This window comes from Vanacampus margaritifer, chromosome 7 (assembly GCF_051991255.1).
Source record: "Vanacampus margaritifer isolate UIUO_Vmar chromosome 7, RoL_Vmar_1.0, whole genome shotgun sequence".
Lineage (NCBI taxonomy): Eukaryota > Metazoa > Chordata > Actinopteri > Syngnathiformes > Syngnathidae > Vanacampus > Vanacampus margaritifer.
Genome location: NC_135438.1, coordinates 17,013,248 through 17,028,674, shown reverse-complemented (window position 1 = coordinate 17,028,674; position 15,427 = coordinate 17,013,248). Strand labels below are relative to the sequence as shown.

Sequence of the window (15,427 nt, the reverse complement as noted above, 5' to 3'; positions counted from 1 at the left end):
TTAATGCAAGAGCAGTTCTTTGTTATGTAGTTGCTGGCATAGATGGTTGAACAACAACCATGTTATATTTTTGTAATTTATCATTTTTAGATAAATTAAGTGAAATTTGATACTATCCTGGACCTCCTGATAAGCTGTATGGTCCACACCCTGGTTGGCAATCACTCACTGCTCTAAAGAAAAGTATCTAAATGCTAGATATTCTACGATGAAATAATCAGTATTTTTCCTCAGTTGGAGGTTACTATTTGTCATCTGTTTGTTTTTTTAAACTAAGCCCTGATTGTTTGTCGAGCCCTGTGATGCAACTGTGATGTCACCTTCAGTCGACAGCAAGTGGCAAAATGGCCGCCCCCTGAGATGGATAAAAATGTGAGGCTTGATTCAAATTCCACAAACACAACATTAATTAAACAGATTGCCGTGTTTGCACTAGTTGGGGTACATACAACATGAGAAACTTTTGCTGTTGACTTCACCTTTAAATCAGGTTGTGGGCTACTATTTAGAAGAAGAAAAAAATCCCCTCCTTAGAAATTTAAAGTGGGTCAGATGGTGTGCGAACAAGAAAAAAATTGACATCACCTTTATTTGAATAGACAACTCGGAAACGCCTGTAAATTTAATTTAGGTCATTTTGATGCTTACCCGGATTTTTATTTATTTTACCTGCTGCCTCAAAACACAGCAGGCTGGAGTCTCAGCTTCATCTTATAAAAATTAAGCACATAAATGTTATTTTAAAATCATAAACATTTCTTTCCATTGCTATATCCCACCAAGGGAGATAGCTGATTGAAGTCATCAACACAACAAAAATGTATCAGTCTTTCCATCAAACATCATGCTCTTTATTGTAGACTCAATGTCAAAAACATCTCACTTCCTTACTCATTTGTTCCCATCTTTTTGGCACCAGTTTGTAAAACGTTCCCAATAAGCCAGTAAAATAAAAATAAAATAATTTGTACAGGAGTTAAACTAATTTGAATGTGTCCGTGAGCGCCGACTCAAGTTTGGATTGTCTTATAGCCTACTTCTGTATAAAGATTTGAATCTCAATGGTCACAGTTGAGGTCAAACAGACTACTAGTGGTGAACATCAGCGAGATGTCGATAGAAGTCGCTTACCATAATAAATGTGATGAAATTCATTACTTCTCACTCTCTACAATAGATTGCGTTTCTCTGTAGTATTGCTTTTTGGCGGTGTCCTAGCTTTTTTTTCTTTTTCATATATGAAACTCTGCTGTGGTTGTGTAAAGGCCAGTTGTATTGAATCACTGTAAAATACATATCAAGCATCCACTTAGTAAAAACACAAGCAGGGAGCATGCTCACAGAATAGACCGGGGCAAGCTACTCACCCTTACAATAAAACTTCCACACGTCATACAAACCCCTTCGATTGATCGAATCATGCTTAAAGGCAAACAACTTCTCATGCAGGATCTCTCAAATTGGTGCGCACACACACACTCACACTCAGACAAGCAATATGGCAAGGTTAGTCATTGTAAAAGTGCGGATTAGTCGCAGTTTCACAAACATGATTTTATTTGCCATTTAGTATTGGGATAGTTTCTTTTTTTTTGCAAGTCAAAGACACTTAAGTTCACAGTGCAGAATGACAGAACACTGACATTAGGATAAACACATATGGGTACAATTAAAAAAAAAAGTCTGTACAAAAAAGGTAAAACAAAATGGGGGGCAATAACAACTTAAAAGGAGCATTTGTGTTATTGTGTAAATTCTTATTAACAAGACATCAGTAGCAGCAAAAAAATGTTTTAAAAAAATTACGTGGACCAGATGTAAAACATCATAGATATTTGCTTAAACTATCAATATGGCAGCAAATGGATATCAATACAAATGTAGAACTAAACACACGCACACACACAGTCACAGTTAACAGGTGCCAAGGACATTGCGGTGGGAGTCAAGTTTAAGCTCAGTACCATGTCAAAAACAAAGCACAATTTAATTGGTGGGCACAGAATGACAAAGGGTTTACAAACGCCACATGCACGCACGTAGATTTATATACACACAATTAACCCTCATGAACACAAAGCATGGGTGTGATTCTTTCGCTGGGATTTCCTCCCCTTTGGTGCGAAAACAAATGTGTTAGCCCTAATCCTCCCTTCATGGAGGAGTGGTGTCTGTGAAACCACTAAGAGACACAATAGAGGCTATTCTCTCTCTTCAGCTCAGGTAGAAAATGTGACGATAAATGTCTCGAATGGATGAAGCAGCACTGTGGTCAAAATGAAGGTAAGAAAAACATTGATGGCGGATATTGAGGTTCATTTAACAGCTATGTAGAACTCGGACACAACAGATGAAGTAACTCTTATTGAATCCTATTACCCCGGAAAAGTATGACATCACCCTGAACGTGAACATAGTTAAGACACCTGCCTGTCACTAACTGCATGCAATAGGTTGTAAAAAGTCCAGAGTATAGCGCCACCCACAGTCAATCCCAAGTACTGCATAAGCAGCTTAATGTGCAAGTGATTTTTGAGTCTCCAAATGTCAGTCTGTCTTGTCTGTCTGTTGGTCAAGCTACTCTCGCGATTACAAATCCTGATTAATAAAAAAAATCGCACGGTTCCTGTCCCTTCCAGCCCAGTAACAGACATGTCCGTGGTTTATATTCCCTGCCTTGTTAATCAAGTCCCTCCCTCTCGTTCCCTGAACGTTCTCTATGCCGGTCTCTGTCCCTGCCTCTCTCATATTCGCCACGCTTCCATCCTTCCGACTCATCTCTTGGTCCCTCTCTCTGTCCCTATCAGTTAGTTTTACTGTGTCGGGTCCCTGCCTAGTTAATCTAGAGGTGTCCCCCCACCCTGTCCCTCCCGCCCACCCTCTGTCTATGGACAAACACATAAGGGCATGGGGGCCGTCCTTCAGGGGGAGCGGCCGTAAGCATCCCTCTCCCTCCCCCCAGATCAGGGCAGTGCAATACACAGATGGATGAGTTTCCCATTCACCCTCCTCCTGCTGGCTCACCTGCACACACGAGTCACAAGACACAAAAAATGAAAAATGAGCACAAATCTCCTCAGTGTGAATGTGATTCAAATGGCACATTTAAAAAACAATTGAACCTTTCAGGTCTAAAAAAATATTCTACATTATATTCCCTCGAATACAGAAGGATTTAGCGATTCCTCCTTTTAGATCTTGATCTACCATCATACGTATTAGGGACGTAATTAGTCACTCAAGCCCGATACGATTTGATTTTCAGTTCCAGATTTTCTATTAGATTTTTTTTGTTCGATTTTTTTGGGGTACAAAATGATTCATTTGATAACCAAAATACATTTTTATTTTAACATCAACATTTTTGTCCTTGTTATTAATGTGAACTTTTTGTAACTTTTGACTGCCAAAAACGTTAAATAACGTTTAATAAAATCCTATGGAGGAGTGCCAAAGACGTTAAAAGACGTTTGTTTCAAAACAGAGGTGAAACTAACCATTTTCTATTGTTGATTACTGAAAAACGGAACAAGGTAGAAACAAACTTTCTGATGAAAGATGAGAGTCCAATCTTTCATTTGGTAGTATGTGTTTCCATAGTCCAAACACATAATTTTCTATGGATCTTGAAAGATCAGTCAAAATGCTTAAAATCGTCTGGCACCCACGGCATCCCTTTTCTGAAAACGTCTGGCAGTCAAAGAGTTAAAAAAAACCTTGAAAATGAACTAATCATTTTGACTGTTTAACAACATTTTTGTCTTGTCTTACAACACGTTCTCTTTGTGCAGACAGTATGACGAATGAAGCTCTAGAACAGTGGTGTCCAAACTCGGTCCTCGGGGGCCGGTAGTCCCGCAGGTTTTGGATATTTCTCTCCTCCAACACAGCTGAAGCTCATCAGCAAGCTCTGCATAAGCATGATAACGACCTTGTTGATTGGAACAGGTGCGTTGGAGCAGGGAAACCTCAAAAACCTGCAGGACTACCGGCCCTCGAGGACCGAGTTTGGACACCACTGCTCTAGAAGCTTTGTTGAGGATTTGTGTTGATTCTTTTACTATTTTCCTTCAAATGGAGGTTTGTCATTAAACTTCATTTAATCTTCTAAAATGTAGTGAAATACTTGTGTATGTCTTTATGGATTCTGATTTAAAATTATGTAAAAGGGGATAACTTGCCAAGTTTAGCTTCTTTCTGCCCCTTCTCAAACTTGCATCTTATATTGTGCTTTTTTCCCTTTCCTTTGTTGTTTTTATTGCTGTGCTTGTTTGAGATGAATCAAATCATATCAAAATCAAATGACAAAGACTAAACAGATGTTTGTTCAACAAGTGTAATAATGAGGCCCTCTGCTGGACTAATAAGACACTACATCAGCAACACGTATTTCGCCACAAGTGTACAGCCAAAGGCGATAAACACGCTGACGATAAATTGCCTCATTATGTAAATGAGGATCCATTTACAAAATTTAAAACATTAAAACTGATTACTTACAAAGAGCTAACCAAGTTTTTACTGGCGTCTACAAAGACCCACCAAACAATACCGGATATACCAAAAAGGGTCCGGCTATAAATGATGAAAAACTACGCAAGGCATAACAATTAACACGACGTTGCGAATCGATGCTTGTATTTATGACATATTTTAAGCAGTTTACATCAATATGAAATCGATTTTCGATGCATCGTACATCCCTAATACGTATTATTCTCATATTTGTACTGTGTAGTGCTCTTGTGTTGTCACCTCTTGGATGGGTGTGGAGGCTTTATACACCGTAGCAGGCCGCCAGTCGCTCCTTCAGCAGAGGGGGGAACTGCTCCGAGAACTGCTGCCAGTTCTCCTCTCCAACCTGCTCCTTAAAACCATGCAGGATCTGTTTGGGAAGGATTGGGCACAAGGTTAGGAATTACAAGGCATTATCATCTGCTGCCCTAATTACTCTCAAAAGCACTGAGCTACATTTACAACCTAAATTCTAATATGTCTATCCATGAAAATTATATTTATCTATTCACAATAGTCTATTTTCTTAATTTTGTTGGGTTTGTCTTGGCTGAATTGCTTGCAGTATTTTTGGGATGTTAATTTTTTTTTTTGTCCAGTCAGATTTCAGCATCTATGTGTTGTCATGTCAATCTAATCTGCCCAGGGTCTTCAGAATCAGCAGTACTGACCGATGAAACTTTACCCATATTAACAAAGGAACTGCTTTTTTAATGCAGTTGAAGGATAACTTGATGTCAATCATGTCAGTATTATTTCTATCCTCTGACTGGCTAGTTGACTCGTGCCAAACTTTGCGCAATTCAGCATTAGCACAAGTGCAACATAATTCAATGTAATGGAGTAAGAGTAGCATACCTTCTACATAAAATTAATCAAGCATGAGTAAAAAAAGTACCTTGCAATGAACTACACCAACAAGTACAATTTTTCCAAAATGTTATTAAAGTAACTGTATCAAAACAAATGTGGTGCATTAGTACCTCTGGCTATTATATTGCATTTTTGTTTAGTATTGATGGTTTCTATAATTGCAATGTGGTATTAGTGGAATTAAGTCCAAACCAGTTGCCTAGTAACACATCCCACTGTTAGCGATTTTGTAACATCCCTTTATCCTAGCTAAATACTGAACAGGTGCAGCATAGGCAACAAACACTAATGTGAAAAGTACCGTTATCGCTACAACAATACCGGTCCCTCACCTTATAGAACATATCTCTCAAATCGTCTTTGGGGCTCACCCATGAGGCGACTGCATCGCAGAAGAAGATGAAGTCCTGAAAAATCAATAGAATTCAGAGTTTCAAAGAAATGATAATGGATCCCGTTTACAAATTGTGAAGAGGTCCCACCTGCACAACTCCCCCTGGGTTCACGCCAATCATCATGCAGATTCCACGGAAAGCAGAGTCTTTCTCTTCATTATCTCGAATGTTGCGGAGTGATGTACACCTGCCGCACAAAAATCATTGACAACCACAAGTGAGGGCATGTACAGTGGATTTAACAAGTCTTAAACATCATCATCATCATCAGGATGTGATCCACTGGTGTGATGATGTCACATAGATGCTAGGTGGAACGAAAACAACAGAAACTAACCAATTCTTGAGCAGTTCGTGACAGGGAGGGGGGAAAAAAAATCAACAAAACTGTGCTGGTAACTGAACTCACAGGATTGTGAGCAGAATGGAAAAAGAAAGGAGGCAAGGGACCCCAAGTGATGTTGTGAGCACACAAAAGACGCTGTTGCCAAGTGTGCATGTAAAGCATGCCAAATGAAGCGAGGCTCAAAAGTTCAAACACATTCTCACCATGGTCGGATAAACTGCGGCAGCATGGGTGCTACTTCCTGCGGACACACGTAGCCCAGTCGCCCGATGGTGATTGCTGAAAGAGAGATCAATTAATTAACCACATCATCTTTAGTGGTTTACACATTTTGCTCAGGAATCTTTTTTAATTGTATTCTATACTACTTTCAAGAATCAAAATAAACAAGAATGTTTTGTGTTAGCCTGTTTTACATACCAGTGTTTTCCAGTAGGGTCTTGGGAGTGTTTGGTCGATTAATGATTTCAACCAACTGGCTGAGAACCATGGGAATGTACGGCTGCATCTCCACACCCATCTGCATGCATATCTCTCCGATGGCCCAGGTGGCATTGTTGCAGACGGAGATGAACTCTGGGTTCAGGTTGGTTCCGAGAATTGGCATAAATTCAGCTGAAGGAACATAGACATACAAAAGGAGATTATTGGGAAAGACAGAAAGGGGAATTAAGTGATTTATGTTTGTACTCCAGTAAGTGAATTACCAATGCAAGGTTTAACATGAGGGAAGCAAGCCTTGGTCAAGTCTCCCAGTAGAGCAAATGAACTCTGCCTTACTTCAGGCATCGTATCCTGTAATGTAAACACACAGGGGGGGAGACAAATAAGAGTGTTGAGCTTGCCCCAAGAACACATTCCATTTCTTCATTTTGATGCTACTTATTTATTTACAGAGTTCAACATTAAGCCTTTTTGAATGGTGCCGGGCGCAAAAGCCATGTTGTGGTGGCCCTGCCAGAACTGGGACCAGTCCTGATTTAAAACAACACTTAACAAAATTCATAATTGTATACATCAGCCTACAAGTGGATGAAATATAGAAACCAAGTAGCCAAAATGCAAGTATGTAGCGTTAATGGCCGATCAAGGAAGCCGGCCCAGAAGATATATCCACACTCCAGTCCCCAATATATATATATAGTGATTTCAAAAGAATACATAACGAAATTTAGAACAACAGTATATATGTGGGCAGCCGTAATGTAGCGCTAGTGTATGGCCAAAAAGCACGCAAGTACGTAGAGCACAATGTGTTAGGGAATAAGGGGGCGATTGAATTTGCATAGTGGGGTCCCCCGCCCAAAAACAGACCACATATGCCTGTTATGCCAATTTAAGTAGATATAACTCAAAATATTGAATATTCAACTTTCGGGGGCTGGGGTTACTGGGGGCCCGGTCAGGCCAGCATCAGTGAACTTCAGGTGACCCGACACAGTCAAGAGTGAAGACCATTGACTCGGAACCTGTATCTACTCTTACAACAATGCTTTGGCCAATTTGAGAAAAGGCCTAGTAAATTTGTGCTGTCAGTTATCGCCATTTATTAATACTACAACCTCTCTGTATCGAAATGTGTAAATTTGACTGCTAATCTAAATCTACCAGATATGTATGCTTAAAAAAGATGGAATGCCGCACCTGCATGCACTGGAAGAGCAGTGTCATAATGTTGCTGCGAGCCACAAGCGTGTCCACATGACCACCCAATCCCTCAGCCAGGCCACTCAGAAGATCGAGAGCCACAATCATGAAGTCCTTGTCAGGTGCTTCATACTGATCTGGCTGTTGACTATACATCTAAGAAACATGCACCCAGAGGGGAGAAAATCCATAACTATTAGGAAAATGACATTCCATATATTTTATACATTTTTCTTTGTGTGGCTCACCATGGCTTGTGCCAGGGTCTTCTGGACAAGTGTGACACAACGCTGGTAGACGGGCTCGCAGTAGGGGAGGAAACCACTCTGCAATGCCGTGGCGACAGATGACAGACACTCAAGCAGGGGGAAGAGATCTTTATCTTCATCCTTCAGCTCGTTCCACTTGGAGATCAGGGGAGGCATCAGCTTTTGGATGTACTCCTAAAGACAAGAAGTTGTCACTGCCAAACTGCCGCTTGTGAAATCAGTTGAGTTTTCCACCGCCATCTCAGCCATCATCAAATTGAAAACGAATAAATTTCTAAAGACAGAAAAATTGATACATCTCTTGTTTTTGATATAATTCTACTGTGCAAGTGCTCATAATGCATAATGTGAGGGCATGGTGGTTTACAGGCTGGTTCAGATGGTGTCCCACAGAGTCTGCCAGGGTTCCTATGGCATCATAAAGGATGAGAAGGTTCTTGTGCTGGTACTTCCCAAACGCAAACACCAGCGTGTCCAAGATGAAGCTGAGGTAAGGCACTAGCTCTGTGCACGCCTCCTCCTCCAGGGTTGCAAACGCGCTTTAGGAAAGGTATGAGAAATTAGGAGCAATAAATGAGGATGGGGAGGAAATCTAGGCCGGTCCGGATGTGTACCTGCAGGCCGCCTCTTGCACCCTCTTATTGCCATCCAGGATGCGTTTGAGGAGTTCCGTCATGAGAGGTTTGAGGTGAGCGTCGGGGGGCTGGCTGACCACCCAGTGTGCGTAACGACTGAGGGTCCAGCATGCGATGGAACGAACCAGGGCCTTCTTGTCGCACAGACACTGGATGAGATGAGGGATGAGTTCGGGCAAGTAAGGTACCATACCCTGCATGCATCCTACAGAAAGAAAACATTATTATTGATCCCAAATTAAACATTGCCATCAGTATGGCCATTTAATGCAATTTTGCAAGAAATACTCAAAAAGAGTTTCAACATTAACCATAGTCTTTACTGCTTCGACACTTGGTTAGGTGAGGTGTAATGAGGAAACCACGTAATCATATAAGAGGAAAATAAATGGGGTGAAGAATTGAGTGAAGCACGTACAGCGGTTAGCACATTTGCTTTAGACCGAAGAGGTTCAGGGTTCTGTATGGAGTGTTTGTGTTCTCCTTGGGTAAGTAGCCCAAGCTGATTTTGGGTGACAAGCGGAGTACCCCCTGGACTGGTCTTAAGTCAATTGCAGGGCACTTATCGAAAAACAACCACTCACACTCACACTGAGGTAACTGGTCACCGATTATGGACAAGAGGATCTGGCTCACCATCTGGTCCAGTTTATTACAATTATTTTTGAGCAGATTGAAGTCAGGGGTTTCACTCACACACCCAATGATACGGTGTCCATAAACTGGTAAATTGATTTTTATTATAGTACAATCTAAGGAAGTTAACGATACACTATCTTACAATGATAAGAACCCCCCACTTTCTAGTATTCCCCCCCCCCCCCCATTTAGATTGCAACATAGAAAGACCTAGATTCCTCAAAACACCTCCAAACAGCAAGTCTACAACAGGTCTCACCCTCAGCAATGGCCCCGAGGACGAGGATGCCAGACTCTTTGATGACCCAGTCGGGGTGAAAGAGCAGACCTTTAAGGAGTGGCAGGAGATGAGGAAGCAGCTCCTCTCGGAAAACATTTGCCAGAACATCCAGGGCCGCAGCAGAACATTTCCCTTCAAGAGGAAAGCAGAAGGAAATCATATTACACTTTGAAATGGGAATATAATGACAATACAAAGTGAAGATAGCACACTGGATGTAAAAAAAAAAAAAAAGGGGTGAACAAACAGGTTTACTTAGTAATTTGACTTGAGACTATTTAATACTTACGTAGGTTCCAATCAGACAACGTATCATCATCATCGTCTTCATCGTCGTCAATATCTTCTCCCTCCTCACCCTCCCCTCCTTCATGCTGCAGAGTGACAGTGCGGGACTTGTGGAACCGAGGCTTGATGTCTTGCTCGCTGTCCGGAACTGCCTCATCTTCCTCCACATCCCCCTGGAGGACCAGAAAAGTGCAGATGAAGAAGGAGAAAAGTGATGGAGGTCAAACAAAAAAAACGAGAAGGTGGCTAAGTGTAGCTGCATGCCAGGCTGCCTTGCCTTTAGAAGGATAATATCGATTTCAGAGTATTTCATCCCATTCACCAAGATCGGGATGAGTCTGAAAAGATACAGTAAAAAGACAAACACGTGTTACATTTTGTAATTGCATATCGGACATTTTTTACTTCTTTGTTATGACATTAATCCAGTCCATTGAGCGGCTGGCATGTGCGCACTTACTGGACCAAGTGGCCAGACAGGGCCTCTTTACAGATAGGCTGTTCAGCCAGAGTCAACCAGAATTCACAGGCCTCCAGAGCCACATTCTCATCCGGATCTTGAGTACGCTGCAGCATGTACTGATGAAAACAGCCAGAGAATGTTGGTGATGACAACAAAGAGTATCGGAAGAGCTGATTTATTGAAGGTGGCGTGACAGAAGCCCTCACCTGGATGATGCTGTGCATGTGTGGGATGAGGCGATCAATGCGGACTTCCAGTAGCATGACAAGAGCCCTGCACACGTTCTTCCGCACTTCGCTGTCCTCGTCACCTGCCAGGGCAAATAGACTCTGGATAGGGAAGAGACACAGAGAAAGAGGCCATGGATGTAAGATGTTGTAAAGATGGAAAGGGTCAAGAATGGGAAAGAAAGCAGAACATGGTTGGCCTTTCATTAGTCCAAAATGCACATTTACATTTTGACATTTTATCACACAAGCACATAATAGAATGTTGAAATGTTTATTAAAGCACAGAAAAGAAATCACTAAGAAAAGTGGAGTGAAAATTCACAGCAATTACACCCACTTCAATTATTTATTGAAAGCTCCTCTTTGAAATCACAGTCGCATTTTTTTTTGTTTTGCTGCAGACGCTGTGGTGAAATAATGGTGCAAAGCACATTCACACGATCACACCCACAAGTCAGTGCTGTGAACTGATGCAATGAGAGTTGCAGACCACAATAGGTATTTATATTCCTCACATCTCACACAATAAACAATTGTTAGAAAATGTTAAAAGGTATAAATGTGACTTCTTTGGCATTAAACATAAGTGTTAGAATCTCTTGCAACCTTTAAATGCTGCTTCTTTGCTACGAGTCATTCAACTCTAGAGCGATATAGAGGTGTCTTGAGATTCAAGTTTAATTTATTCCTTGACTGTGCACGTAACTCAAACACTCTTGTCTCAAATCATCTTTCTCCATTGAAATGAATGGAAATGCCATTAATCCGATCCAGCCTTCCGCCCAAACAAAGATGTTTGCATTTTAGTAAGGAAAACTAGTGCTCCATAATTATGTAATACTACACACATATATACACACATATATATATATATATATATATATATATATATATATTTTTTTTTAGTACAGCCCCACCCATTTTGGCAGCCACAATTAAATTAACCTGAGCGAACAAAGGTTAAGACTTCCTAATGCTGCTGAAATTGATAAGTGAGGGCACCCTGCAGTAGGAGTCCAAAGACATTTTGGTGGACTGATGAGAGGAGCAATGTTGAGATTGGGTACATTTTATGTTGTAATATTTACCATTTATTTTAGAAATTGTTTGTTCGGTGATTACAATATTGATCTTTAAAAATCGTGATTATCATTTTGGCCATAATTATATTATTTGTTTATTATTCCACCTTTTGTGTTCAAATACCCATTGCTTCTAAAATCACAACTACTGATGCTAACCATTAGCATGTCAATGCCATTTTGCATGGTTTGTTAAGACAATTCTATGTTGTTCTAAATACAAAAAATGTAATTCTCTGGAATCCATGTTTAGTGTGACAGCTTCAACTGGCATTAAACAGGTTGAAACCTCTTTTTTTGATTAATTGTGCAACATTTACCAAACTGCTGCATATTGTGAAGTGAGTTGAATTGGTTCGCTGCAAGGTGATTAGAGTTAACAAACTAAAATTATAACTATACAGCAAAAATGTCCGTCATTTGCATTGTAGTCAATTTCATACATGACCTATCAGGGTTTATTTTAAATGTATTTATTTCTGTATTATCATAATATTTCGTAAGGAAGAAGGAAGGTCGAACGGCCATACGCTTTTGTATTTATATTGCACTTATCGTTCCATATTTCTATTTCGTCCCTCATCAACCGCCAGGTGGCCTTGCTGAACAGCACGTAAAGTGCCTTCGCGCACACTCATAGAACCGTAGTGACATACAGTAACAGTCCATTTAAAAAAACAACCAAAAAAAACTCTAAAATAAGATTAAAAAATAAACTAAAATGAAGCATTAAAAATAATAATAATAACAACTAACAAACCTGTTCTAAAAACTAATCAAAACTAACTGAATTTAAAAAGAAAAAGTAAAAAAAAAAATAAACTAAAATTCTAAATAAAATCCAAAACTATTACAACCCTAGTTCACTGCAAGTCAAAGGAAAAGAAATCGGCCTAACTTCTATGGGACGTTATTGCATAAAAAGACAGTATAGAAAGTACTCACCTCAATAAACGTGTCTATATTATCCATCAGAGCCTGAGCTCGACCTATGATGAACTGGTTCACACATGCTATAGCATGGGACCTGTGGGGAAGACAAGCACATGGAAGCCGGCAGTATTGTTTTTATTTTGTTAATTCAAGCATTTTCCAGCACCTTACAGCCATAGCAAATTACATATCCATAACGATAATTAGTTAATTGATAACATGCTGTTGTGGAAAAATGTCAAACACCTCAAACAGCAAAATTATTGTATGCATGTTCATGAGTGTCAAGCACCTGTGGAAACCCTGTTAAAATATAATTCCAACTGACCTGATCTTGGGGCTGCAGTGTTTGAAAAACTGCAGAAACTTGGGAATCATGATGTTCAGTGGTCTGTTCAGTGCATCGCTGTCCAACAACTCAGATGAGTCTTCGCAGATCTTTTGCAATGCCCCAAAAGAACCCTAAAAGATTGATTAAAGAAAACCACACAACTGCAATGAGTACCTCTATAACTGTATTCCTTAGTTTGTATGTGTTGCCATGCCAGTCTGACCTCACAGGTGTTGTAATCCTCTGAATTCAGTAAATTGCAAAGCTGTGGCAACAGTTCCGGCCATGTTTGCAGCTCCCCTTTGGAGGCGATGGTTGTGATCAGGATACCTTGATGAAAATAAATAGGTTACACTACACGTGAATAAAATATGCATAACATTTTCATTTAGAAAACTCAATTAAATTACATAGCAGTCTGATTTACAGTGGCGAGGAAATACACAAGCTTTATTCTGTTCAATCTTTCACAGCACTCACCAATTGTAGCTCTGATAAGTGGTGAAGGGTCTCCAATGTTGTTGAGACATTCTCGTTTGATAAAGTCAGCCACATTAGGAGGGAAGTTCTGGTAGTGAGCTTTAACATTATTCTTCAGTATCAGGCCACTGAGCGAGCGAGTGGGCTCATCTAGATAATGACGGCAACAAAGAAATTAAATTACAATATAGAGTACAACTGCAATACTTTCAGTGACAAGCAAGTTTATTTGAATTTTTTGAATGAATTGCTGAAAATACTCACCCTCTGACTTCAGGCTTGTGAGGACAAAGATGAGATAGTTGTTGAAATCTGGAAACTGGTTAAGTTGCTCCAGTTTCTATGGGCTGAGTTAAGGAGTTTAACCAGCTAAGAACACGTGCCAAAAGCTCATACACCCGCATAAACCTAAAATGTTTGTTTGACTTTATATCCATCCATCCATTTTCTTAACCGCTTGTCCTCACAGGGGTCGCTGAAGCCGTGACGCTAAAATACAAACAAGCTTATTCTGTATTGTTTTTCTAGCACACAAACAGGTATGGATACTTCTTGCACTGCTCTTTGTGTTGCTGTGTCTGGTGACTGGGAATCTTTGAGAAGTTGAAGCACTTGTTGGAGGCTTTGTTCATCTGGTTGCCACTCCATCCTGCAGCACATAAAAAAACAATACTAATTAGCAGACACAATCTGTGTTACCCTAAATTGTTACGACAAATAAGACAGAAAGAAGCATGGTTATGTTCCTCTTGCTATAAAGCTGTAACTATAACGTCCATCTATCCATTTTCTATATCGCTTAACGTCTTTAGGGTCGAGGGTGTGTTGCAGCATTTCCCAGCTGACTTCGGGCGAGAGGCGGGGTACACCCTGGATTGGATGCCAGCCAATCGCAGAGTACATATAACAACCATTCTCAATGATATTTACACCTACCTACAATTTAGAGTCTTCTATTATTCTAACCAACCAACAATAACGGATCATAATAATATGAGCATTCCATAGAATACCGAAACATTGCGAATGTCCCATTGTGACGCAACGAGCATCGCCATGTTAGGGTACATGTATTCGCTGTTTTCATCTGTTTGTATGATTAAACAGTCGTTCGTTAGCAAATGGCATTTTAACTAGCCTATACTGATTAAATTATGATCCGACTTATCTTAATACAAGGCCCAGACGACACGGGTACAAATATCTAGCGATCTCGCTAAGCGTCGTTATAATCGTTAATACGTAACCTGCAGGAAAAAAATACGATTGAAGACAGTCCTACATTAACTACCACTGCAATACCTTTACAATATCTTGTGTTATGACTGTAATTCCTGCTACCAACACCGTACAACGGATGCGTATTAATATTCATAACAGAACCGTCGCGAATCAAAACCTCCGGCAGCTAGTAAGTAAGTAGCACGGCTAGCTAGCATCTGCTTGAATGTGCCGCGAAAATGTTACCTTACCTGGTCACTCCGATGTATCAAACGTACGTTCCTGTAGGCTATCCTATGGCTACGTTAAGGCAAATAACATTAACGAAATATAAACTAGGCTCTGTTTGACCGAAAATGAACTTCAGCTCTCAGGAGATTTTTGTGAGTGCTATGCCGCTAGCTGGTATGTGACAGAAATTGCATGCCTTGCAATCAAGCCGGTGATCACCATGAACTCACTCGGCTTCCGTACTGGGCGGATCGTCATGTAAAGTCTACGTGATTTGACAAACAAACGCTGTGATTTTAATTTTTGCATGCCAGTCATTCAAATGTTTTTTAAAATACTTTTTATATTACTTTAATTAACTTTTATTGCATCCACTTCATTTTCTTGTAGCCTTTACATTAATAATAACCCCCCACTTCCGGAATGAAACACAACAGTTGTATTTATTCAACTTTGTTTCAACGAAACATGTTGAACTGACAATAATATGCCGTCTTAAATCACCAAAAAATTTAAAAAGTGCATAATTACCCAAAATTTATTTTACAGCTGCCAGAGAGTTTGCCATT

General features: G+C 40.1%; 1 protein-coding gene across 1 annotated transcript; it reads right to left on the bottom strand.

The window, feature by feature from the left end:
• Window positions 1-2,878: 2,878 nt before the first annotated feature.
• On the bottom strand, window positions 2,879-15,072 carry tnpo2b (transportin 2b). Its single transcript, XM_077571252.1, has 23 exons — window positions 14,879-15,072; window positions 13,956-14,055; window positions 13,671-13,746; window positions 13,407-13,556; window positions 13,150-13,256; window positions 12,924-13,057; window positions 12,608-12,689; window positions 10,557-10,679; window positions 10,348-10,466; window positions 10,165-10,225; window positions 9,889-10,060; window positions 9,579-9,731; window positions 8,660-8,885; window positions 8,413-8,584; window positions 8,025-8,219; window positions 7,774-7,932; window positions 6,837-6,924; window positions 6,550-6,744; window positions 6,333-6,408; window positions 5,871-5,970; window positions 5,721-5,795; window positions 4,756-4,885; window positions 2,879-3,024 (listed from the first exon to the last, which is right to left on the bottom strand). The coding sequence occupies exons 2-22, from the start codon at window positions 14,052-14,054 to the stop codon at window positions 4,778-4,780; spliced, it is 2,670 nt and encodes an 889-aa protein (XP_077427378.1). The 5' UTR covers window position 14,055; window positions 14,879-15,072; the 3' UTR covers window positions 2,879-3,024; window positions 4,756-4,777.
• Window positions 15,073-15,427: the final 355 nt, after the last annotated feature.

Coding starts and splice junctions, on each gene's coding strand:
- tnpo2b (XM_077571252.1), bottom strand. CDS start 14,054: ATGGAGTGGCAACCAGATGAACAAAGCCTCCAACAAGTGCTTCAACTT. Junction 8,220..8,412: donor GACACCATCTGAACCAGCCT/GTAAACCACCAT, acceptor TCTTGTCTTTAG/GAGTACATCCAAAAGCTGAT. Junction 5,971..6,332: donor CCGCAGTTTATCCGACCATG/GTGAGAATGTGT, acceptor TTTGTGCGGCAG/GTGTACATCACTCCGCAACA.